This window comes from Macrotis lagotis, chromosome 1, assembly GCF_037893015.1.
Source record: "Macrotis lagotis isolate mMagLag1 chromosome 1, bilby.v1.9.chrom.fasta, whole genome shotgun sequence".
Lineage (NCBI taxonomy): Eukaryota > Metazoa > Chordata > Mammalia > Peramelemorphia > Peramelidae > Macrotis > Macrotis lagotis.
This window is the reverse complement of record NC_133658.1, coordinates 691,149,543-691,175,138: the sequence shown is the minus strand read 5'-3', so window position 1 is coordinate 691,175,138 and position 25,596 is coordinate 691,149,543. Positions and strand designations below refer to the sequence as shown.

Here is a 25,596-nt window from a genome sequence, read left to right as displayed (position 1 = left end):
TTCTTTTCATGGAGTTGTATGGTTGAGAAATTCACCATTTATCATGAAAATAATACTATCGATTTTACTTATTCCTATTTTGGTATCATCTATCTTAAAATTGCAAAGTAACTTAATCTTAACAGTGTGACATATCAACAAGACAAAACAACAAAAAAACCCCCAAACACAACTAAAAATAAAAGGTGACCTCCAGTGGCGTGTGAATTATGCAAGACAAGGAATAATTTTGATAGGGTTTCACTTTATGTTAGTGATAGTCATGTCCAAGTGCTTTCCTGACAATAGGAGGTATGTGGCAGCTAAAAGAATTTTTAATGATTCCTAAACATTGTTCTATGAGCTTTTTGAAATTAGAAGAATATTAAAATCAGGAAAACTGTCAAATCAAAACAAAAACTTATACTAACAACTGCTAGAAAGAAAAACCCCTTGGCACAAGCTAGTACAAAGACTAGAATACTCAAGATGAGAAAAATGTCATTCACTTTTTATGAAATTCACTTTTTATTTGTCTGTTATACTTATTATAAGACAAGTCCATGTGAAGCTGTTTGATCTGGACATGTTCATCTACCTGTACAACATGCATATCTTCAAATGTAAGAAGACTTGAATGTACTCATGAAGAAGTAAGGTATAACAGGAGAACAATATATTCAGTGAGTACAATAACGAAAATTAAAGCCCACAATAAAGAAATTGTACTAAATCCAAGAGTCAATATTGATTCTAGCAGACAAATGATGGAAACACTCTTCCTTTTAGTGAGGACAACGGAGATTGGAAAGACTACCTTTCCATACTTATTACACATTATTCTCCTTTCTTTATTCTGTGGTGCAGTCAAACTAACTTTCTTTTTTTTTTAGATTTTATTTTTGAGTTTTACAATTCCCCCCCCCAGAAAGCAGTCTGTTAGTCTTTACATTGTTTCCATGGTATACATTGATCTAAGTTGAATCTGTTAAGAGAGAAATCATATCCTTAAGGAAGAAAAATAAAGTATAAGAGATAGTAGAATTACATAATAACATAATGGGTTTTTTCCTAAATTAATAGTCTTTGCTCAAATTTCATGATTCTTTCTCTGGATACAGATGGTATTCTCCATCACAGATACCCCAAAATTGTCCCTGATTGTTGCACTGCTGGAATGAGCAAGTCCATCAATCTTGGTCATCACCCCCATGTTGCTGTTAGGGTATGCAATGTTTTTCTGGTTCTGCTTATCTCACTCAGCATCCAAACTGACTTTCTTAATACTCCACATATACTAAAAAAGATGGAAGATTAGGAGGAAGGAGTATAGCTCAGTTCCATATCAAAACTGTTCCAACAAAGGTCTAGAAAGATACCATACTGAGTCCAGATTGAGAAATCCAAATAATCCAGTAACTTTTTTTCAGTCCAGGTTGCCATTGGGAAATTTAGAGATCTGAATGGCCTCTAGACAATGTATGGTCAGTATCTAGCCACAAGAATGCAATTGGAAATCTTATGAACACACCAAACATGAACTTGAGGCTGTGCACTAGGGACAGAAATAGTTAAGGATCTAGTACGGAAGAAGCTAAAGCAGGGCAGGGGGTAAGAAGGAGAAACTTATAACTCTGTTGCTCTTACTCCAGAACTGGACTGCAGATTAAGTGTTGACTCAGAGAAGGACCTGCAAAAACAATTAGAAGACCAGGGCATGAAGTAGCTAAGGAGTACAGATCTGATGCTATGTAATAGGCAAGGGACAAGCACAGAATCAAGAGGTTACATGACTTTGATCTTGGAATGGTCATGAATCCTGCTCCTAGCTTGATCTGAAATCTGCAGATAAATAATTAGAGCAAGGAGCATAGACTAAGAGGAAGTCTATAATTTTGTTGCTCTGAATTGGCATATTTTTCCAGCTAGCTGATGTTGACTGGCTCCAGAAGTAGTCTGTTTAGAGTTTCAAGAGCAAGTTTATAGTTGTATTGCCCAGACCCAAACCTGGGTCAGGAGCTTGCAAAGTTTAGACTGGGGGCAGCAATCAAACTTCACCTAGGATCAGAAAATTTCAAAGAAAGCTATGGAATCCCTTGCCTATATGACTTAGCCTACAAAGAAAACAGCATCAGGATCCAAGAAAATACAAAATAAATTCAAAACAAAGACCAGCTTCCAGAAATATTCAGAGGCTGGTCCTACTAGAGTCATAATCTAAGAAGTTTGACTGGAGAAATTGTTCAACTTTTTCCCATATATAAAACTCCATGTTCACATCTGCCCCTTAGCTCCTACATCTAGAATGCATTTCCTACTCACCACCACTTTTAAGAATCCCTATTATCTTTCAAGAATCTACTTCCTACCTGAGATTTTTCCTCCTCTCCCCAGTTGCTACTGACTTTCCCCTCCCCCATTATCTTTTATCTATTTTATGTATAGAATGTTTGTCCTTCATTCTCGAAGAAGACCTTGACATCAGGGAGGTGATACCACAACAAGTACATGAATTGGATTTGAGTGAAAGAACTGCTGTGCTAATAAGTCACCTGCCTCACTTTCTCCTCCAGAGTCATCTAAGCCCAATGGCCAGATATGAATCAGGATGACTAGAGATGATCCTGGACATCAGGCAATCAGGATTAAAGGGACTTGCAGTATCAAGTGTCTGAGGCTGTATTTGAACTTCCATCCTCCTGACTCCAAGGCTAGTAAACTATCCACTGCACCACACATATGTGCATTTATTTGCTTATGTATTTATCTATTTATTTATGCTTTTTTACTTTTATTTTTGTATCCACACTGCCTAGCACAGGGTAAGGGGGAGTCAGGAGGGGAAGGTTAACTCATTAAGATAATGAATTCGGATTTAGACATGCTAAATTTGAGATATCTTTGGGCGATCCAGTTTTAAATGTCCACCACTGGTGATGTGAGAATAGAGTTCAGTTAAACTGAAAATAGTTTGAGTTATCTGTAAAGACATGATCATGAAACCCAGGGAAGTTGATGAGGTGATCAAGAGAGAGTATATATGTAGAAAGAAGAGGACCCAGGACAAGATGTTGGGAAACATAGTTAATGGTTGTGTCATAGATAATGATTCAGGAAGTGAGATGAAGAAGTAGAGAATATTTCAATGAAGACTCAGAAAGGAGAGAGTATTTAGGAGAAGAGGGTCAAATATAGTATCAAAGACTATTAGATTAGGCAATTGAGATCATTGATTACTTTGTAGAGAGCAATTTCAGTTGAATGATGGGGTTGGGAATCAATCTGTATGAATGAAGAGGTGGCCACAGTACTCGTCAAGGCTAACCCCTTTATATGTACAAGTGATGCCTTTCTATTCCATCTTTTTCAGCATATTTTCCTGACATCCCTGCTCTCTTACTAATCCTTAATCTCTCCCTATCTATTGGTTGATTCCCTTCAACCTTCACTGTCATATCACCTTTATCCTTAAAAAATGTAAGTCTCTACTGGCTATTATCCCACATCTCTCCTCATTTTTGTGGTTAAACTCTTTGATAAAGAGGTCTATAATTGGTGACTTTACTGCCTTTCCTCTCACTATCTTCTTACCCCTTTGCAGTCTATTTCCCAACCAACCTCACAATTCAAACGAAATGGTCTTTTCTTAAACATCATTCTTCTTGACCTGAGATTTTGACATTTTTGAACACATTTTTTATCTGTGATATTTCTTCTCTTTTTTTGTCACATTCCTCTTTCTGAGTTATCTAACTCCTCCTTCTCCATCCCTTTTGCTGGATCTTCATTAAAATCACATTGGCTAACCATGGGAGCCTCCCAACACTCTGGCTGCAACCTTTTTATCTTCCCCTTCTATAATCTATACTATTTCACTTAGTCATTGGCTCCCTTGGATATAAGTATCATCTCTATGGTAGTGATTCTCAGGTCAATTTATCTAGCTCTAACCTCTCCATTGACCTCTAGTCTAATATCTCCAACTATCTATTGGATATCTCAAACTGGATTTTAAATTCAACATGTCCCAAACTTAAATTATATTTTCCTCCAAGACCATCTCTTTCTTTCTAATGAAACCCTGAAGGTCTTCCCTTCCCAGACTGATATTTTTTTGGAAGTGGTCATCTCTCTCTCACCTAACCTTAATGACTGGACACTGTCTCAGTCAAACTGTGACCTGGGAAAGACCTAATTTTTTGTTCGTTTGCTTGCAAGTCAGTGGGTTGAGTGACTTGCCCAAGGTCACACAAACTAGGTAATTATTTAGTGTCTGATGCCAAATTTGAACTCAGTTCCTCCTGACTCCAGGGTTGGTCTCTATCCACTGTACCATCTGGCTGCTGTAGATCTAGCTTTTTAAAAAGCTAAGGACTCCCATTACATTCAGGGCTATCTTTAATTATCCTGATCCATATCTAGCCCCTGGACCCAGATGGCTCCAGAGGAGAAAGTGAGACTGGTGACTTTGCACAGCCCCCCTCACTCAAATCCAGTTCACTTGCGAGTCATGGCATCACCTCCCTGATGTCATGGCCTCCTTGGGAAATGAAGAATAAACACCCAACAGTCACTGTGGAGGGCAATAATATCTTCTCATTTTCCTAAGCTCACAATTTAAGTGTTATCCTTGACTCTTCAATCTCTCTCTCACTTCTCATATCTAATCTGTTGCTAAGATGTTAACTTCACCTTCATAAAATCTCTTATTCATGTTCCCTTGTCTTCTCTAATACTGCTACCACCCTAGTGTAGGCCCTTTATCACCTCTCACCTGGACTATTACAACAATTTAGGCTTGACTCTCTGACACAAGTCACTCCCAATTCATACTCCAGTCACCTGTCAAATTGATCTTCCTTAAGTGTAGGTTTGACCAAATCATTCCCCTATTCAATAAACTCCAGTGACTACCTATTATCTCTTAGAGAAATGAGAGGATCAAGACAGTAATTGGTTAATTGTGGGAACTGAGTGAACTACACTGACTCCATCTCAATTCTAGAATTCAGTTCCCTTTCCATTCAATTATGTATCTAATCCCAAATTGTGTTCTCTAAGAAAACCTTATTCACTTGTGCGAATTGGGGGAAAAAACTGTATTGTATTGTTTGAACCTAGCCCTGATTGACTGGGAAGCTGAACCATCTCTATCAGCTGCTTAGATAACTTAACTAAGGACCTAAGTTAAGTTAGGCTGACCAGAAGCTCAGTCAAATCTAAAGATTGATGAAAACAATTTCCTCACAATTGAACATCTCAAGCAACCCATATTTCTTATCTGAAAATGGCTCTCTACATTTAACAGCAACATTATTTCTACGCTCCTTCAATTTTTTTTTTTAAGTTTTTGCAAGGCAATGGGGTTAAGTGATTTGCCTGAGATCTAGGTAAGTGTCTGAGGCCAAATTTGAATTCAGGTCCTCCTGACTCCAGGGCCAGTGCTCTATCCACTGCACCACCTAGCTGTCCCTCCTTCAATTGTTTATAGACACTTGCGGGGGGTTGGGACATCCCTTTTCTGATTTCAAGGAATTGTACCTGTTCACTCTCCTCCTCCCAACTTGGAAATGTCCCTAATCTTTCATTTAATTAGAAATCAGATTATTCAATTTCTAGTTTACTTTTAATTAATTGGTCATGTCTGATTAATTGTTTTTAATGTTTAAAAGGTTGTCTCCCCTATATTCAAGGACCAGGCCTAAGCTGAGGTGGTCTATTTCTATTTTTTTTGGCGGGGGAGACAATTGGCATGCATTGCTTAATAAATCAATGCTTGGAAGATTGAACTTTTGTTTCCTCATTCATTTCATCTTTCACTGGCAACAATTAAATATAAAATCTACACAAGTGGTGCTAGAACAGATGAAAAGATAGCTAGGCTGGACAGATGAATGGGATGAGCAGCATAATCTAGTTTGGGGTTGGTCAAGGTAAGGTTTATACTGATTTAATCACCAATCAAGTTACCTCAGCCTCTGGATGGTAGCTAAATGGATTAACTTCCCTAGAGACAGAGGGCATTGATTTTGAAGGTATAATGTGGAAAGTACTAATCCAGGTAGTCTTTTTTTATATTGAAATGTCTGTGTTTGCTGATGACTACTCAATGACAAGAAAATTTTAAAATGAAACATGGCAACAGTGACAAGGTAGAAGGCAGCATGTCCTGGGTAATTGGATGAGAAGTAAGATCTGGCATAGGGCCAGGTAGGGCTAAGTAAGAATTTAAACTGGGTAAAGACTGGTTAGGATAATATTAAAATAGTCTAATTGAGTAGTAGTAAGGGATCACACTAAAATAGGATAACTATAAGAATAGGGAGGAGAGAACAAAATGTGAAAGGAATTAATCAAATGTGGAAGATAAATAGAGTCAAAAATGATACCTAAGTTGTATACATGGAAGACTGAATAAAAGGTCCAGTGTCTGAAATATTGAAATCAGAAGGGGGAAAATGTTAAGCTTTTCATCTGTTTTAAGGCACTGAAATAAACACTACTGATACAAAGACAACAACAAAACAGTAATTGCCCTCAAGAAGCTTATGGAGGGAAAAATAACATTAACACAATATTATTTTAAACAGGTTAAATACAAAATAACACAAAGAAAATAAGATGAGAAGATAATAAGCTCAAGTTTGGACATATTACATTTGAGGAGTTGATAGATATCATGTGAATAGGCAGTTGGAGATGTGGGCCTGGGTTTTGGAGAGAGATGAGGATTTGATATACAGAACTTCTGAATAAGGGTGATAATTAAAGCTTTGGGAATAGTTGAGATTGTCAAGAGAAAAATATAAAGAGAAGGGCTTGGATCAGAAAGTCAGCCTTAATGAGTAAAGAAGATTCTTCCAGTTAATCTTATTATGTCCTTCCCAGAGAAAGGTTTTCCATGGGTAAGATCCAAAAACAACCATGTATCTAGCAGTTTCAGAAAAATTCTATGTGGTTCAATTGTTGTTTATTTTTTGTTTTGAAGAACATCACTGGATGAATGGGAATGAATTGGATTATAAGTGAGACAAATTGCAAAAAGTTGTCAGTCTTATTCTCTCTGAGTCATCAAAGTCCAGTGGCAAAGTAAAAGGCAGAACTAGCAATGACCCAGAATGTACTGGATGACCTTGGTGTCTCTGATATCAAAATGATCTGTAAGTGTTCCACAGGGCCCATTTCACTCACCTTTATGGTCACTGGAACAAACTTTTTTTTTTTTAGCTTTTTTTTGGCAAGGCAAATGGGGTTAAGTGGCTTGCCAAGGCCACACAGCTAGGTAATTATTAAGTGTCTGAGACTGGATTTGAACCCTGACTCCAGGGCCGGTGCTTTATCCACTGCGCCACCTAGCCGGCCCTAGAACAAACTTTTTATCTGCTCATTTTTGTCTAATTCATCAACTGATTGGTTATCCTCACCTGGTTTAGGTTATTTGCTTCTGGGTATGGCCTCTGTACTTGTTACAGCTTCTTGGACTCAAAAGGTGGGAATTGAGTTCCAGTTGGACATCAAAGGTAAATGAGCAGACCTGAAAAGGGCTCTCAGCAAACCCTCATAAAAAAAGGTGGTAGCACTCCTTAAACACCCTATTTGCTTCAATATTGGTTTTGAGAAAGAGAACTAGCTCCATATCACTGTGGAAAAAAAATGCTAACTTTGGAATTAGGAAGTATGGATCCAAATTCTACTTCAAACATTTCTAAGTTCTGTGATTATATGCAACTCATCTCTTTTAGAATCATAGCTTTTCATCTGTAAAATGGGAATTATATATTATACATAAACGTATACACACACACACACACACATATATACACACACACTGTCTACTTTGTAGGATAGGCTTAAAGCAAACCACTTAGCAAGTCTTATAGCATTGTGTCAATATGAATTGTCATTATTATTGTTAAAGGACAACAAATTGCTATGCTGAGCTAGGAAAAATTTCCGGGGAAGTAGATAACTGCTGTTCCTTTCTCCCCCTCCCTATCAAAAAAAAAAAAATGCCTTTAAATTCACCCTAATAGGCTATCAACTAATTTCTGACTACTTTGATGAGGGAAAGGATGTAGGTGAAATGTGTGACAGCAATGGATGGAATTTTTAGTGACTTTTTTCAAGAGTTGGTTGATCATTAGGGATTTCCATTTAACATTTATGAACAATGTGGTCAGGCCTCCCACATAGGAGCTTAACCTAATTAGTCAATAGCTTAACCAGTCTGACCGCTGTTCCTGACAAGACTTGTGCTTAACACTTCCAAGTTCCAGACCTGGCAAATCAGACAATAGACAGATACCCAGTGGAATTGTGGTGAAGCTTCATGTTCTCAGTACTTTCCATCAGATCTACGTACATACCAGAGGTGAACAAGACTTACTTGTGGGAATAGATAGATCTTCATACTTTGGTTCAGGGCCACGTAGAGCCAAGGAAAAAAAAAAAGACATTTTAAAATTTTTCACATAGTTCAATCTGAAATATACCTGTTAGTGAAATTTAAAATCTACCTTTTTCAAAATAAATTAATTCTGAAGTTAAAAGCGAAAATCTGACAAATAATACTATCTTAGTGAGTCAGATTATAGTATTTTTATTTGATCAGCAGTCAAGCATGTTGAAAAAATATTTTATTTAAGACAGTGAGAAATAAAGGGGATATTGTGTATTGTTTAAATTCCTTACTTTGAAAGAACTTCTGGCACTAATTCACAGTGCAGTTCTAAACAGGATTATCTAACCGGGCCTCAGTTTCCTTACTCATTAGGACTGTATCTTTAAATTCAGAGGATTTTAAATAGGATTTCCTCTCCCCCCTCCCAGATTAAAAGACTAATTGGGAAAGGGGTTTTAGTCAAGCTCTCACTTCAGCTGGATGAGTCTTTAAGAACTGTAATGAGTTATTTTGGCAGGTGAATCTGTGCAGAAGCCATGGGCTGTAAATGTTTATTTGCCTGGGCTTCCTGAATTCTCCATTGTGATAGCTCTGGGTGACAGCAGAGTAAGCCCTGTGTGTTGTCTGTTCCCACAGCAGCTGCAGCTTTTCTTCCTTTATAGAGTAGAGCGACAGGCAATGATTTTGAACGTGCCTCTGATGAGAAGAATGCCCTCCAGTTAAAGTAGACTGAACGTAGTCTTATACAGTTGAAGTAGACTGAAATGAAGGCAGATGAGATATAGTTCAATGGAAAGGAAAGTCACAGCATCTGCCCTCTTATTTCCAGAGCTTAAATCAGGCAGAATCTGATTGAACTTCAAATTGTGTGTGTGTGTGTGTGTGTGTGAGTGTGTGTGTGTGTGTGTGTGTTTTGGGGGGAGGGAGAAGGATGAGTCTGGGAAGAACAGGTTGAGAAATATACCAGTTCAAGAAAGAGGCATTTTTTCTATCATTAAAACTCTACTTATTTTATTCCTATGTTGCAGTGTATTTCCTGATACAGACGTTTAAAGGTTCTTGCAATAAAGTAAATTGTGTAGCAGCAAAGGAATAGAAAACAATTTAATCTTTATAACTGGAATAAGTCAAAATTACTCACCCACAGAAAACTTCAAAAGCCTAGACCAATGAGATGACTGGTCCTTTTGCCCATCTCTTCATGCCCATTCCCATAATCACTAGGCTAAAAGCATATTACCCCATATATACTTGCGGTCTTATATTCCTTAAGAGTTCATCCAGAAATATAACTTCCTATGAATCTAGCAAAAGCTAATAGGAGTTTAAGAAGAGAAATGAGAGAAAAAAGGTATGCAAGTTAACAGAAGGACAGCTCAATGTGAAAGAAAATCAAGAAAGAGAGAATAATAAAACAACTCATAATAGGGAAGAAAAAATGAAGCAAAGAAGAGAGAAAAGACAAGGTGGTGAAAAGAAAGCAAGAGAGGGAAAAAAAGTAAAGAGGAGTAAAAGGGTAAAGTTTTGTAAAATGTTACCTTCTTTTCTGTTTGGTATCTTCCTATTCTATCTAGCTTTAATATCTATTGGCCTCCATATATGTTGTTTTAAAAGGTCAGTCAAAAGAGCAAACCAAGTCTTTGTCTACTCACTTTGACACTTATCTCACCTAGCACTGAAATGCAAGACAATGCATTTTGCCTCATATCATTTGTTTCTTTATAAGGAGAGATGACAACTCTTCAGATGTGAGGGATAAAAAGTTGGGGGGGGGAATTTTCTTATTTTTCTTAGGCAATCATTTCTAGGAGTTTGTGGAGAATCAGAATGAAATTCTTTCAGAGCTACTATTGAACTTCAATCTGGTATTCTTGTTTCCATAGCTTCCTTAGAATATAAACTAAAAGTCTGGTATTTTAGTCCAAAGTTTTAAATTATTTCCCCTGTAATTAAGTTGTTTAAAGGCAGCAGTCATATTTTATCTTTCTCTGCTCTCACATAATCTGTACAAAATGTTGGGCATGTATAGTTGTCAAATCAACTCAACAAGAATTTATTAATGATTTCAGAGAAACCTGGGAAGAATTGTATGAGCCGATACAAATGAACTGAACAGAACCAGGAGTATAATCTATACAGTGACAACAATACTGTAAAGACCAACAACTCTGAAAGATTTAGACCCTCAGATTAGTGTAATGACCAGCTATGATTCTAGAAGACCAATGATGGAACATACTATCCACCACCAGATAGGTGATGGACCCAAAGTGCAGACTGAGACATCTATCCACTTTTCTTTTGGACATGGCCAAAACAGAAATTTGTTTTGCTTCATGACTAATATGTAATATGTTTTGCATGATTGAAAAGATATAATACATAATTAACTGCTTGCATCTCAGGGAAGGAGGAATGAGGGAGAGAAAATTTGGAATTCAAATTTTTTAAAAAGTGAATGCTAAAAATTATTTTTATATGTTACTAGGGGAAAATAATACTTTTAAGTGTTTTTCTTGATTATGTATTTTTTTAGGGTTTTTTTTTTTTTTGCAAGGCAAATGGGGCTAAGTGGCTTGCCCAAGGCCACACAGCTAGGTAATTATTAAGTGTCTGAGACCGGATTGGAACCCAGGTACTCCTGACTCCAAGGCTGGTGCTTTATCCACTACACCACCTAACCACCCCAGATTATGTATGTTTTTAATGGGAGTTTTGGCTTTCTTTCATTTTTAATTGGTGGGGAAAGGTAGAAGGGATAGGAGAGCTTTTGTTAATTGAAAAAATAAAATTTAAGTTGAAAAAGCCTCATTTTTATTAAACTCCTATGTGTTAGGCACTGTGTGCTAAGTGTTAGGGGATTAATAAAAGGGGTGGGCATGGTCTCTGTCCTCAAGGAGTTTATACTCTAAGGCAGGAAACAACAGGTAAACAATCATACAGAGAAAAATACAGAAAGGATAAATTGAAGATAATCTTGGAGGGAAGGCACTTATTAAGAGATAAGGAAAGTCTTTTTTTTCAGAAGGCAGAACTTTAACTGAGACTTGAAGGAAAGCCAGGATATTTAAAAAATAGAGACGAGGGAGAGAATTCCAGGCATGAGAGATAACCAAGAAATATACACAGAATTTGGATATGGGGAGAACTGTGCAAGAAACAGTTAAGGAGGCCAGTAGAGTACATTATAGAAAATAAGGTGTAAGAAGACTAATCAGTGCAAGGTAGGAGGAAAACAGTTTACGAATGGCTTTAAAAACCAGAGAATTTTATATTTGATCCTGAAGGTAAGAGGGAACCACTGGAATTTATTGAACTAGGGGGAGGGAACAGTGAGGAAGAAGGCAACATGGTCAAAGCTACAATTTAAGATCACTTTTTTAAAACAAATTTTTAAAATTTTCTTAAATTTATTTATACATTAGTAAAATATTCTTGTTGTAAGAGTAAAAATAATACCCCTCCCCCACAAAAATATTTAAGATCACTTTTTTAAAAATTTATTTAGTATTTTTTCTCCAGTTACATGTAAAAAAATTTAACATTAGTCTTTATAACTTTGAGTTCCAAATTCTCTCCCTTCCTCTCTTCACATCCCTCCCCGCCACTGAGAAGGCAAGCAATTTGATGTTATATATGTATATTCATGCAAAACATTTCCATATGAGTCATGTTATGAAGAAAAAAAAACACCTTAAGAAAAGTAAAGAAAGTAAAAAAGTATATTTCAATTTGTATTCAGACATGATCAGTTCTTTCTTTGCAGATGGATAGAATTTTTTTTATCCTAAGTCCTTCAGAATTGTCTTGGATTATTGTATAGCTGAGAATAGCTAAGTCATTAGTTGATCATTTTACAATATTACTCTTACTTTGTACATAGTATATTTCACTTTGTATCAGCTCACATAACTCTTTCCAGTGTCCATTTTTATAACACAATATTATTCAAGATCACTTTGATAGCTAAATGAAGAATGGACTGGAATGCGGAAGAGACTTGAGATAGACAGATGGCTAGCAGTCTATTTCAATAATCTTAGGTTTAAGATGATAAGAGCCCACATTACAGTGGTGGAAATATCGAGAGGAAACAAGGGCTGGGTCATACCTCAGAGCTGTTCTAATGGTAATGAAGGACTCTCACTAAGTTCTGAAGACTCTTTTCTAAAAAAAGTTACCTTAGACCACAAGGTATAGTGAAGATGGGTAATTATTTTATATTATTTGCATCTTAAACACTGGGGTCTTTCTTCCTCCAAACGTCCATAACATTTTTCATGGATCCTTTTGTTCAGTCTAGAAAAGACAGTACCAGTATACAATCCCCTGATTTATTTTACCTTTTGTAAGAATTAGTTCCCGGGGGCACACATACCATGGGAGGAACCCTCCTTACCCAGAGTTCTAACTAGGAATACTTTCACCTTGGGTCAAAACATTTGGTGCAGGAGAGAGGACAGAAGCCAGTATAACTTCAAGGTTCAATTCTAGTAGGGGATGGGGTTGTTAAGACTTGTGGCTACTGGGATGATGAGACTCAGATGTAATTAGGTCTTTTAGAAAAGGGCTAGAAATAAACTTCAAGGTGAAGTATGGAGAACTGGTTGCCCTAGAAGAAGGAAGCTTGTGTCTCATGAAGTATGGTCCTCTTCCAGGTTGGTAACCTGGGGTAAAAAGTCTGTTAGCTTCATACTAGCTCAGGTTCTGGGCCTATCTTGCAGGCAATAGAACCAGGAAAGAGATCAAAAAGAAAGAAATGTGTTGCTGTTTTCAAATTCCCCTCTACTAGTCATGGTGGTTTCCCTGTTTGAAGGGTTCCCATGTTTAACTGAGGACTAAATAAAAATTTCCTCAGCATTCTTCACATGGGGACATTTCATCTTCCATGCTCATGCCTTTGTACAGGTTATGCCCTATTCCTGGAATACTCTCCCTCCTCACCAACACCTCTCAAAATGCCTAGCTTCTTTTAAAGCTTAACTCAAGTGCAACTTACTATATAAGACCTATCCTGATCCATCCAAATGTTAGGACCTCTCCTCCCAAAATTACCTTGTATTTACTTTATATTTATTTATATGTTGTTTTTCCTGACAAGGCAAAGGGGTTAAGTGGCTTGCCCAAGGCCATACAGCTTGGTAATTATTAAGTGTTTGAGGCTGGATTTGAACTCAGGTACTCCTGACTCCAGGGCTGGTGCTCTCTATCCACTGCACCACCTAGCTGCCCCGACAAAACAGTTTTAAGAGGTTCATATTTAGCTTCATATTTGTCTTTGAATCTCCAGGACCTACCATAGTGCCTAGCACATAGTAGGCACTTAACAAATGTTTGTTGACTAATTTCTGAAAACCTGAATTTGTTACAATTTTTTTCCCCTCAGATAAATGCCTGCTTCTTTCCTTCCATACTTCCTTCAAATATTTTAAGATGATTAGCTTACCTATCAGAAGGTGGCCACAGAAAATCTGAAAAACACTGAAGAACTCTAAGTACAGACAGAAGCATATTTTTACACTTTACTTTTCTTGTTTTTTTTGTGTTTTTTTTTGCAACAAGGTAGGAAAATTATGGAAAATTTTGCATGACTTAATATGATTATTGCTTATCTTTTCAACTGTTGGGAGAGGAGAATTTGGAAGTCAAAATTTTTAAATGGATAGTTAAAAAAAAAAGAAAACATTAAAAATTCCAAGTGCCCCCCTTCACTTTATTTTTTTAGGTTTTTTGCAAGGCAGATGGGGTTAAGTGGCTTGCCCAAGGCCACACAGCTAGGTAATTATTAAGTGTCTGAGACTGGATTTGAACCCAGGTACTCCTGACTCCAAGGCTGGTGCTTTATCCACTTCACCACCTAGCCCCACCCCCCCCTTCATTTTAGCAACAGATTTGACTTTCTATTTTGCTTAAGAATAAGGCTCTTAGATATGACCTTACCTTAACCCTTCCCCAGTATATCTCAAAGCTGCAAAGAGACTTCTGGATTTTGTCCAGTACAGACGAGGTAATTTTAAAAATGCTTTTGTAAATTTTATTTTGCCCCTGTGTATTTTGAATTAGGAAAGAAAGTACAGAGTTCAGTGGAATATGATGAATACAGATCATGTATCTGGCAGTGAATCTAGGGCTTCCTTTATTAAGAGGAACCAAATTTTTGTAATTTGAGTCTCCACAAACATTGATGTGCATGTTTTCCCTTTATCCTCAAGCAACAACTGTCACTAGGTGTCATATAATTAGAAAAGGTAAGCATCATTTTAAATGTTCAGTCTACTGCCAATTTCATGCCACTGATTGTCCACCACTATTATTGGCAGTAAAATGGGGGTGGTGATAAATTGAAATACTTATTTCTGGCTGTCAAATAATGAATAGCATTTCTGTTCACAAATTTGACTGTGGGAGTTAGGAGGGGAAGGCGCTAAATTGGGTTGGACTGGGTTCAGGCAAAATGATTTTATTTCACTTATAAATTGAGCAAGGAGAAAGAAAAAAAAACCCAATCCCCACCCCCTTTAATTTCTACTTAACTAAATATTCCTACTGGGTTGGAAATAACAGCAAAATCACTGTCCAGTGCTGAACTTGGAGAAGGGTTGAAAGAAAAGGCAAGGTCAGAAATATAAAAAATTATAGCCCTCCCCCCAAAGGAATTCTAGATTCAAGGATGACAATATGTGAAAATATCTCTAACACTGGAAGCTCTTAATTTGCAGAAATATTCTCTAGATGCAACTTAATCCAAAATTATAGCAACCAATTAAAATGCTACAGATAGTTCAACAAATGAAGAAAATCTAATGTTCCTCTCAACTAAAATGATTTCCCATCATAGTCACATATTAATGATCAAATTAGGAGTTCCCTAGAGGAACAGTCACTAAACATTGATTAAGCGCCTATTGCCAGGCAATGTAGGAAGCACAGGGAATACAAAGAAAGGCAAAAAAAAAAATAGTCCCTGCTGTCAAAGAGCTCACAATCTAATGTGGGAAAAAACTATGTACAAACAAGATATACACAGAATAAATTGCAATTAATGAAAAAAAAAGGAAAGGCACATTTAAGGGGGATTGAGAAAGACTTCCTGTAGAAGATGGGATTTTAGCCTGGACTTGAAGGAAGACATGGAAGCCCAGAGGAAGAGATGAGGGCACAGAAAATCCCAGAAATGGGAAACAGCTAGTGAAAATGCAGGGAATCAGGAGATAGAATGTCTTGTTTGAGGAATAGAAAGTTCTAAATAGGATAAAGGCACTGTTTTCAAAGCAACCAAGAGAGTAACTGAGTGTTGTTTTAAGAGTTGGTGGTTTACCAGTGACTTCCAAATATAAAAGAGGATGTGCTACAAATCAAATATATCTTTATTTTGCTTTCATTTCATTTTCTTCTACAAACAAAAAAAACCTCAAAAAGCATAATATCTGGCCTCCCATCCCCAAAAGAAAGATATTTTGAGCAAAAACATGTCCACATTTAGGGCATCATAAGGATTTAATAAATCCCCACCCTAATATTTAAAGTCAAATTGCATACAAAAAGAATGAAAATACCTTTTATAGATAATGAAATTCATGAAACAATTGAATCAGAAAGGCATAATTTATGGGAGGTTCTCACAACTACTTCACAAAAATTAAGCTAGCATGATTAAATCAACAGAGGATGGGAAATATTCTTTTGGGTCACACAGTGTAATATTGAATGATTTATTATATCTTATTTAGTTAAAATACTGATTTTCAGGATCAAATAGCAAAATCGAGGACTGGGGCCCAGGACTAAAATCGAAACTATCTTAGTCTTGGACAACTCTTTAAAAGCTGCTCAGGTTGCCAGGCCACCAGGATTTTCCCAGTTTCCCTGAGGGGCCATCTGATCCTGCTTTCTTTCCAGCAGGAAATACAACATTATTTCTAATTAAACTGTAATGCATATCTATGTAACATTTTTCATCCAAGGATTTCAAAGCACCTTTGTCTCAGTTTAAAAAAATCACAGATGTGTTCTATGAAAAAAAATTCAAATTTATAATACATTAATTAGGAGATGGTTATTAGCATTACAAAAGCATTATTTACTTTACAAAAAAAGATTTGCCTCAGAATTCCTTGAGAGGTACAAGCTCTCTTGCATTTTGGATGAGAATGAATTTATAAAAATTCAATTTTTATACTTTTCAGGGAACACATGTATTATGTAAAGTGAGGTACAGTCACATGGTAAAACATTGTTAATGTGGCCAGAATAATAAATAGTGTGGTAGGAGGTAAGAAGAAAGGGCCAATTTTACTTAGTAAAGGGTGAATTGCAGAATATATTTCATAATTGCAATTTTATTGCTATCAAATACAATACATTTTACAAACTAGAATGTGAACTGTTGATAATTTAATGAGAAACCAAGAGAAGTTAATTGAAAAATAATGAATTACAATAGCAATAACAAAATTATATTGAATTGAAGAGGAACATCTTTTACTAAGAATGAACAGTTGCAAACAGTTGCTGAAGGCACACTGGAAGATCCTTTATTTCTTGAACACCTTTTGAAAAAGTTACTTATTTTAGACTGGAATCCCCTTGCAAGAAATTTACAGAGGAAGAAGTTGTTTAAAACTTTTTACTTAACAACAATCACGAATTCAGCATTTGAATTATTGTTACTCCCAAAATAATGTAGTTTTGCAGTATGATTAGTTTCCTCAGAGAGAAGAAACTTCATACTATTGGGCTACTCAGTCAATATATGGCAAAATTCAGAACAGACTCTGTATCAGATTCCATTCAAATGCTCTTAATTATTCACTTATGGAATGAAGGAACCTGAAAGATTCTCTAACACAGTCTAGCCGGTCTCTTTATCCAACATATGGAATTTAATGTAAATTAATGAATTCAGAAGATTTAATCCGTTGACTTCCAAGGATATAGCAGGATGGATATTAGATCCAAGGTCACTGAATGAACTATCACTTGTATCAATTTATAACTGGCTTACCAATGGAATCTAGTTAAATCTGGATAACTAAAGTTCCTTTCCCACTATGTGATATAAGGACACTGCACTGAAAAACAAGGGTCCTGGTCCTAGACCTCAACTCAGCTACTCTCTATTTGGGTAATCCTAGGCAAATCTTTTCCCATTCCTATAAATAAATTTCCTTATCTAAAGGAGAATTCAACTAGATGATTTCTGAGGTCTCTACCATGATTCTTCTATTTCATCTCTTCTTGAAATTAGTAGCATTTATAAAAGGCTTCTCTTCAAAGCATTTTGTAAACCTTAAAGCACTATTAAAGTTGTGAGTTATGAGTATTATTTTATCTTAAATGCACTGAAAGATAGCCATTGTACATTTGGTTTAGATAGTCAATTAGCTGCATCAGAGGACTATCTTTTCTATAATGCTTCCTGCCATTCAGCTAGGGTGTCTCGAGTTCTCCCCTCCCCCACACTACTGTATAGTTTATGGGCTTAAATAGCACTCAAGTCTGAAGCGCGGGCCATTTAAGAAAGTCTTCAAGTGGCTCACGCGTTCTCTCCATTAAAGCAAGGTGTCTTAACAGGTGATCCTTGAACTCCCTGGGGGGGGGGGGTTTATATCTTCTATTTTAACTAACTTCTAACTGAAATTTAGCATTTCCTTCAATTATTTAAAAAACACAATTCAGATAAGGGCCCCATCAGCTTTAGCAGGCTGCAATAGGAACTCATTATACAAAAAAAAAAATGGTTAAGTGCTCCTGCCCTAAAGGATGGTCAAGTTTGGAAAGGCAGAGCCTCTCACGACCTAATAAAGTATTTTATCCAATATTCAGGGCAAACCTGCGCAGCTCATTTTCCTTCACTCAGAAAGAAATCAGAACCATTCTCCACCTTCTCCCTTTGAAGGGTTGCCCTCAAAGGCACATAATTTGGTTTCCGAAAGTAAAAATATTTACCTCCTCTCTAATTAGCTGGCCTGCTTAATCTTTGTTAGCTCTCGGGTTCCTATCGTTTCAGGCAAATTAAAGGATGGTGCTGGTTACTCGGCCGCTACTTTGACAAGGCGGGTCTGCGGCTGGGCCTTGGGCCGGGCGCTGGCTCGCGAGGTCACGGCCCCGGGGCCCGGGCCGGGCTGGTCCGCGCGCCGGCTCCCCTCGCTGGGGCCGCCCCGGGGGCTCCCGCCGGCCGGGAGCGCGCGCGGCGAGGCGGCGACTTCGAGAGACGCTGGCATCCGGCTCCAACGGGGGGAAGAATTTGCGAAAGAAAATAAATTTGCCGAAAAAAACCCTAAAACGTTGCAGAAGCCGCGGGCGGGCGGCCGCCGCGGGGGGGTGTTCCTCCCCACAGCTGGCCGGGTCCTCCCCCTTACCTGCCGGTCTTCCTGCTCGCGCCCGGAGCGGGGGCGGGGGAGGGGCGGCAGCTCGGCTCCTCCGGCCCCGGGGCTGCGGGCCCGCATCCGGCCGCCGCGCTCCCCGCGCACGCGCGCTGCTCCCCCGCCGCCGCCAACTGCAGTTCCTCCCCTCCCCCACGGCATCGGGGAAGCGCCGGGAGGGGGAGGGGAGGGCTCCCGGCCACGTGACCTCGTCCAAGATGGCGGCGGCCAGAGGCGTCCACCTGGGCTTCAGTAGAGGTAAGAGCCCGGGGAACCGAAGCGCGCGTGTGTTCCCAGGCGCGCGCGCGCCGGCCCCGGGCACACGCGCGCGCGCACACTTACACACACGCAGGACGCGGCAGTGCCACAGCGGCGCACACGCACACGCACGGGTTATAAGTTGACATAGATTCATCTGGACGTGTAGACGTCTACATGCCTCTGCCTCTCTGTCTCCCGCCTCCCTCCTTTGCCCTTTTCTTCCTCTCTCCATTTCCCTTCCTTTCTCTCCTCCCCATCCCTTGTTTCCTTCCTCCTCTCTGTCCGTCTCTCCCCTTCCCTGCCCTCTCTGCCCTCTTCCCCTCCCTCCCTCTTTCTTCACTCTCTCCATCTCTCTCCCTCCAAAACCTCATCAATCAGGCAGTAGATACCATTTCAGATCCATTGTTCATTTCCTTCATTGCCCCCCTCCCCCCACCCACCCCCGTAATTATATGCTAAGACTTGGGGAAATGCTTCAAGATTGCTGCTGGTGTCAGAGTGCAGTTTAAATTGTGGCACCTCAGTATTGCCAACCATTTCTATGACTACACATAAAGAGAGGAGAAATACACACAGTAGCAGAGGTGCTGGATTTTCCCCTGCGGTGGAAAAGGTGCTAGATTTGGAAGTGGAGAACCCGGGTTCAAAATTGTGCCTCTCCTACTGGGTATGTTCAAGGAATCTTTCTAAACTCTGGGAGGACAAAGACAGCCCAAAACCTGTCCCTGCTCTCAAGGAATTCATAGTCTTAACAAAGAGACATCAGATAAGCAACTATCTACAAACAAGATATGTATTGGATAAGTTGAAAATAACCAGTGTCATTGCATTTCAGACTACACGGTAGCGAGTAAGATGTAAGAAGACTCAAAGGGGATGTAGGGGCAGGTTATGAAGGATTTTGAAATGTCAAACAGAGAATTCTTTGATATTTGATTCTGGAGATAATAGGCAATCAACAGAACATACTGGGGAGGGGGCCTAAGGATATGGTAGAGGGGATATGTGATATATTCATATCTATGCATTAAGAAAATAGAAAACTGGGGGTGGCTAGGTGGCATAGGGGATAAACCACCAGCCTTGGAGTCAGGAGTACCTGGGTTCAAATCTGGTCCCAGACACTTAATAATGACCTAGCTGTGCAGCCTTGGGCAAGCCACTTAACCCCGTTTGCCTTGCAAAAACCTTAAAAAAAAAAAGGACAAAAATACATAACTGTTATCTTATTGTATAATTTTGCTGCCTCATATTTAATTTTTTTTCCTTAAGGATATGATTTCTCTCAACACATTCAATTTTGACCAATGTATAGCATGGGAACAATATAAAGACTATCAGACTGCCTTCTGTGGAGGGGTGGGGGAAGGGAAGCAAGATTGGGGGGAATTGTAAAATTCAAAAAACAATTTAAAAAGCTGAAAAAAAGAAAATTAGATAGTTGAGTAGAGGATGGAATGGAGTGGGAAGAGACTTAAGGCAGGGAGAACAACTAGCAGCCTATTGCAGTAGTCCATATGTGAGGTGATATGAATCTGCATAGGGTAGAAGCAATGTTAGAGGAAAGAAGGGTATGTTTAGAAGACATATTATAAAGGTAAACTTGGCAACATTGAATTTTGGGGGGAATATGAGAGTGAAGGATGATATATAGATCATGAGCATGTTGATGCTTTCAATAGGATAAGAAAATGAAGAAGAGGGAAGAATTTGGGTGGGGCAGAAATAAGTTGTTAGGACATGTTGAGTTTAAGCTATTTATTGGATGTTCAGTTAGAGATTTGTGACCTTGAACATGTAACTTAATGTCTTGGCACCAGGCTTTTTATTTGTAAAATTTAAAAAAGAGAATTAGACCAGATGAGTTTTGTAAAGAGAACTAGACTGGATGAGTTCTAATGCCTATATTAGCTGAGTCTAAGCTCTCTGTATGACTTTCTGTGATCACATTCCTGTCACCCACCAAGATCAGGCTATCCTAGGTTTCCAGAACTTAATAGAGATTTATTCAGCAGCCATTGTGATTTAGTAGAAAGATTTTGAGTTCCATTCTCTCTCTCTCTCTCTCTCTCTCTCTCTCTCTCTCTCATTTACCAAATATATGTTCAACTCTCTGTGCCTCATTTCCTCATCTATAAATTAAGGAGGTTGAACTTTCTACTCTAAATGCTATTACATGGATTTAAAATGTTTGCATGTGAGTGAAGTTACAGCTATACATACTTATTCTTCTTAATCTGAGAAATTTATTGGAATATTAGGTTCCTAGGTATTGGAAACAAGTAAGATTGTTCCAAGTAAGGGGAACAAGGTACTTTAAATCAGGACAGGACAATCCAGGGAAACAGTTTTTCCTGATTGTTTTTTTAGTCATTTAAGTCACATCCAACTCTTTGTGATCCTGCTTGGGGTTTTGTTGCACCAGTTTGTATATGAGTGGAGAGGTAGGGCAGCTAGATGGCACAGTGGATAGAGCATTACTGGCCTTGGAGTCAAGAGGATAGGAGTTTGAATCCAGCCTCAGACATTTACTAGTTATGTGACCTTGAGCAAATCACTTAACCCTAGTTGCCTTTGATCCAGAGCCCTGTCTAGTCATCCTGATTCCTATCTGGCCACTGCACTCAGATGACTAGAGGAGAAAGAGAGGTTGGTGACTCAGCACAGCCCCCCGTCACTCAAATCCAATTCCTGTGTTAGTCATGGCATCACCTCCCTGATGTTGTAGTCTTCTTTGAGAATGAAGGACAAGCATTATTATTATTTTTATTATTATTATTATTGTTAGAGTGAAGAGGTAAATTGAAGAAGGAGACTAGTTGAAGGGATTTGTTACAGAAGTCTATCAGGAACCATTGGAGAACTTTTTTTTTAGGGTTTTTTTTTTTTTGCAAGGCAAAATTGGGTTAAGTGGTTGGCCCAAGGCCACACAGCCAGGTAATTATTAAGTGTCTGAGGTCAAATTTGAACTCAGGTACTCCTGACTCCAGGGCCAGTGCTCTATCCACTGTGCCACCTTGCTGTCCCCCCCCCCCCAATTGGAGGTTTTTAAGGAATGATTAAATGAAAATTAAGCCCATAGTTTATACCAAACAAGTGCTGGGTATAGGGACTGTACCTTGATTTCACTGGCACAGGATCTCCTGAATAAGGAAACTCCTTCCATAAATGCACCTCTATAACCTTTGAAAGTTTCAGACCCATATAAATCAGGAGTAGAACTTAAACTTGGTTTTAAACTGTTAGATTAAAATTAATACAAGGAGCAGAGAATTGATCCTTATTTTGATGCACTTCAGCTTCACAGGCTGCATTGAGTACACAATCACCTGCAGATGCAGAAGATCACATACCAATGCTCCCTGGGTCTTCCTGACTCCAGGCCTAGTACTCTATCTACTATACCACCTAGCCCCCCGTATGGCTTTGGTTCTTTGGTTATTGTTGTTGTTGAGTAGTTTCAGTTATGTCCAACTCTCCATGGCCCCAATTGCAATGAAGTGTAATAAGAAAAAACACTACTTTCTCTTTGCAGGGGACAATTATTTTAAAATTTTAAAAGCTCAGATTATGATGCATTTGGGTATCTAGTTAAGTCTCAGGATAACTCAGGAGTCAAGGTTTGTGACTCCTCATTATGCTAGCAGAATGTAAGCTCCTTAAGGACAGATGCCATCTCATCTCCTTTTTATCTTTGTATCTCCCAGTGTATATTACATTTCAGATAGTGATTAAATTCTTATTGGATTGAATTGCTATGAAAATTTTGTTGTAAATTAATTGATCTGGAGTATATAGAATATTGAATTCTCTCTCATTGAGGTGAACAGAAGATAGATTAATGGAGAAAAGTTAGAGTAGGGTAGTGCAGTGTTTGAAAGAACTTACTGTGGGTTCAGGGTCCATGGGTTCAAATCCCACAAGTAAGCTACTTCCCATGTGATCTTGGGTAAATTAGCTAATCCTACAGCCTAGTCTCCTCCATTTTAAAATGAAGGGGGTTTGACTAGATGATCTCTGATCTATGATAGCTGTATGATCCTGTGAACTCTCAGTAATATAATCTATACATTTTCTTTGGTAGAGATCCAGTCAGTCATGCTGCTTGTCACTTCTTCACTGCCTGTCAGTGTGTCCTCAGAGATGTTCAACTAACTTTAACATTAGGCTAGCCCAGGCACAGTCAGGAAAACAAATCTGTTGCAAAATTAAGTAAGAAAGATGTAATAAGATAAATAATAAAAATTCATGTTTATGTAACACTTTTAGATTTCCAGAACACTTTCTGCACAGGAAGCTGAAAGGCACGTAATGTAGGTACTATTAGCTACAATTTGTTGATGGGAAACAGACTCATAAGTGACTTTTTCAGGGTCATATAACAGTAAGTGCCTAAGCCAGAATCCAATCTCAGATCTTCTGACTTCAAATAAATATTAAGAAGCAGTATTTTTTTAGGTTTTTTTTTTTTTGCAAGGCAAACAGGGTTAAGTGGCTTGCCCAAGGCCACACAGCTAGGTGATTATTAAGTGTCTGAGACCGGATTTGAACCCAGGTACTCCTGACTCCAGGGCTGGTGCTTTATCCACTACACCACCTAGCTACCCAAGAAGCAGTATTTTTTAAGAAAGATTTTATTTATTTTGAGTTTTATAATTTTCCCCCATTCTTGCTTCCCCCACCCCCGTAAGAAGGCAGTCTGTTAGTCTTTCCATTGTTTCTGTGATATACATTGATCTAAGTTGAATGTGATGAGAGAGAAATCATATCCTTAAGGAAGAAAAATAAAATATAAGAGATAACAAAATTACATAATAAAATAATGGGTTTTTTTTCCCCTAAATTGAAGGTAATAGTCTTTGATCTTTGTTCAAACTCCACAATTCTTTCTCTGGATACAGATGGTCTCCTCCATAGAAGATAGCCCAAAATTGTCCCTGATTGTTGCACTGATGGAATGAGTAAGTCCATCAAGGTTGATCATCACTCCCATGTTGCTGTTAGAGTGTGCAGTATTTTTCCTGGTTCTGCTCATCTCACTCAACATCAGTTCATGCGAATCCCTCCTGGCTTCCCTGAATTCCCATCCCTCCTGGTTTCTAATAGAACAATAGTGTTCCATGACATACATATACCACAGTTTGTTAAGCCATTCCCCAATTGAAGGACATTCACTTAATTTCCATTTCTTTGTCACCACAAACAGGGCTGCTAGGATTATTTTTGTACAAGTGATGTTTTTACCCTTTTTCATCATCTCTTCAGGATATAGACCCAGTAGTGGTATTGCTGGGTCAAAGGGTATGCACATCTTTGTTTCCTTTTGGGCTTAATTCCAAATTGCTCTCCAGAAAGGTTGGATGACTTCATTGCTCCACCAACAATGCATTAGTGTCCCAAATTTCCCCACATCCCTTCTAACATTGATCATTGTCCTTTCTAGTCATATTGGTCAGTCTGAGAGGTGTGAGGTGGTACCTCAGAGATGCTTTAATTTGCATTTTTCTAATAAGTAGTGATTTAGAGCAATTTTTCATATGACTATGGATCGCTTTGATTTCCTCATCTGTAAATTGCCTTTGCATATTCTTTGACCATTTGTCAATTGGGGAATGGCATGATTTTCTGAAAATTTGACTCAGTTGTCTGTATATTTTACAATGGAGTCCTTTGTCAGAAATACTAGTTGTTTTGGTAGAATTGTCATTTTTATTATATTAGCTTGACCTGTCCATGAGCAGTTGATATTTGCGCAGTTATTTAAATCTGATTTTGTTTGTGTGAGAAGTGTTGTGTAATCATTTTCAAAAAGTTTTTGAGATTGCCTTGGCAGGCTCCCATGTATTTTATATTGTCTGAGGCTTTGATTGGGATTCCTCTTTCTAGCTCTTTCTGCTGTATCTTGCTAGTCATATATATATATACATACATACATATATATATGTATATATATATATATATATATATATATATATATATATGAATGTTGAGGATTTATGAGAGTTTATTTTAAATCCTACAATTTTGCTAAAGTTGCTAATTATTCCTAGTAGTTTTTTAGATGATTTTTTGGGATTCTGTAGGTATACCATCATGCCATCTGTAAAAAAGTGAGAGTTTTGTTTCTTCCTTCCCAATTCTAATTCCTTCACTTTCTTTTTCTTCTCTTATTGCTGAAGCTAACATTTCTAACACAATATTGAATAGTAGTAATAATGGGCATACTTGTTTCACCTCTGATCTTATTGGGAATGCCTCTAGCCTATCCCCATTGCATATAATGCTTGTCCATAGTTTCAGATAGATACTGCTTATTATTCTAAGGAACAATCCATTTATTCCTACACTCTTTAGTGGTTTTCTGGTTTTCCGTTTTTTTGCAAGACAATGGGGTTAAGTGGCTTGCCCAAGACCACATATCTAGGTAATTATTAAGTGTCTGAGGCTGGATTGGAATTCAGGTCCTCCTGACCCCAGGGCCTGTACTCTATCCACTAAGCCACCTAGCCACCCCCCACTCTCTAGTGTTTTTAATAGGAATAGGTGCTGTATTTTGTCAAAAGCTTTTTCAGCTTCTATTGATATAATCCT

General features: G+C 38.2%; 1 protein-coding gene and 1 long non-coding RNA gene across 5 annotated transcripts in view; one reads left to right on the top strand and one right to left on the bottom strand.

The window, feature by feature from the left end:
• Window positions 1-18,865, bottom strand: part of LOC141507748 (uncharacterized) — a 33,952-nt gene extending 15,087 nt beyond the window's left edge. The window contains exon 1 of one of the 2 annotated variants that reach the window (XR_012474265.1): window positions 18,742-18,865. This is a non-coding gene — a long non-coding RNA (uncharacterized LOC141507748). Of the gene's footprint in view, window positions 1-18,328; window positions 18,583-18,741 lie in introns of those variants that run through there. The other variant, XR_012474266.1, reaches the window with a different exon arrangement.
• Window positions 18,866-18,946: 81 nt separating this feature from the next.
• Window positions 18,947-25,596, top strand: part of METAP1D (methionyl aminopeptidase type 1D, mitochondrial) — a 101,725-nt gene continuing 95,075 nt past the window's right edge. For 2 of the 3 annotated variants that reach the window (XM_074215711.1, XM_074215710.1), the window contains exon 1: window positions 18,947-19,002. Coding sequence is in view for 1 of the 3 variants with exons in the window: in XM_074215712.1 (XP_074071813.1) it covers window positions 18,963-19,002 (40 nt within the window). In the remaining 2 variants the exon portion in view is untranslated. The remainder of the gene's footprint in view (window positions 19,003-25,596) is intronic. The other variant, XM_074215712.1, reaches the window with a different exon arrangement.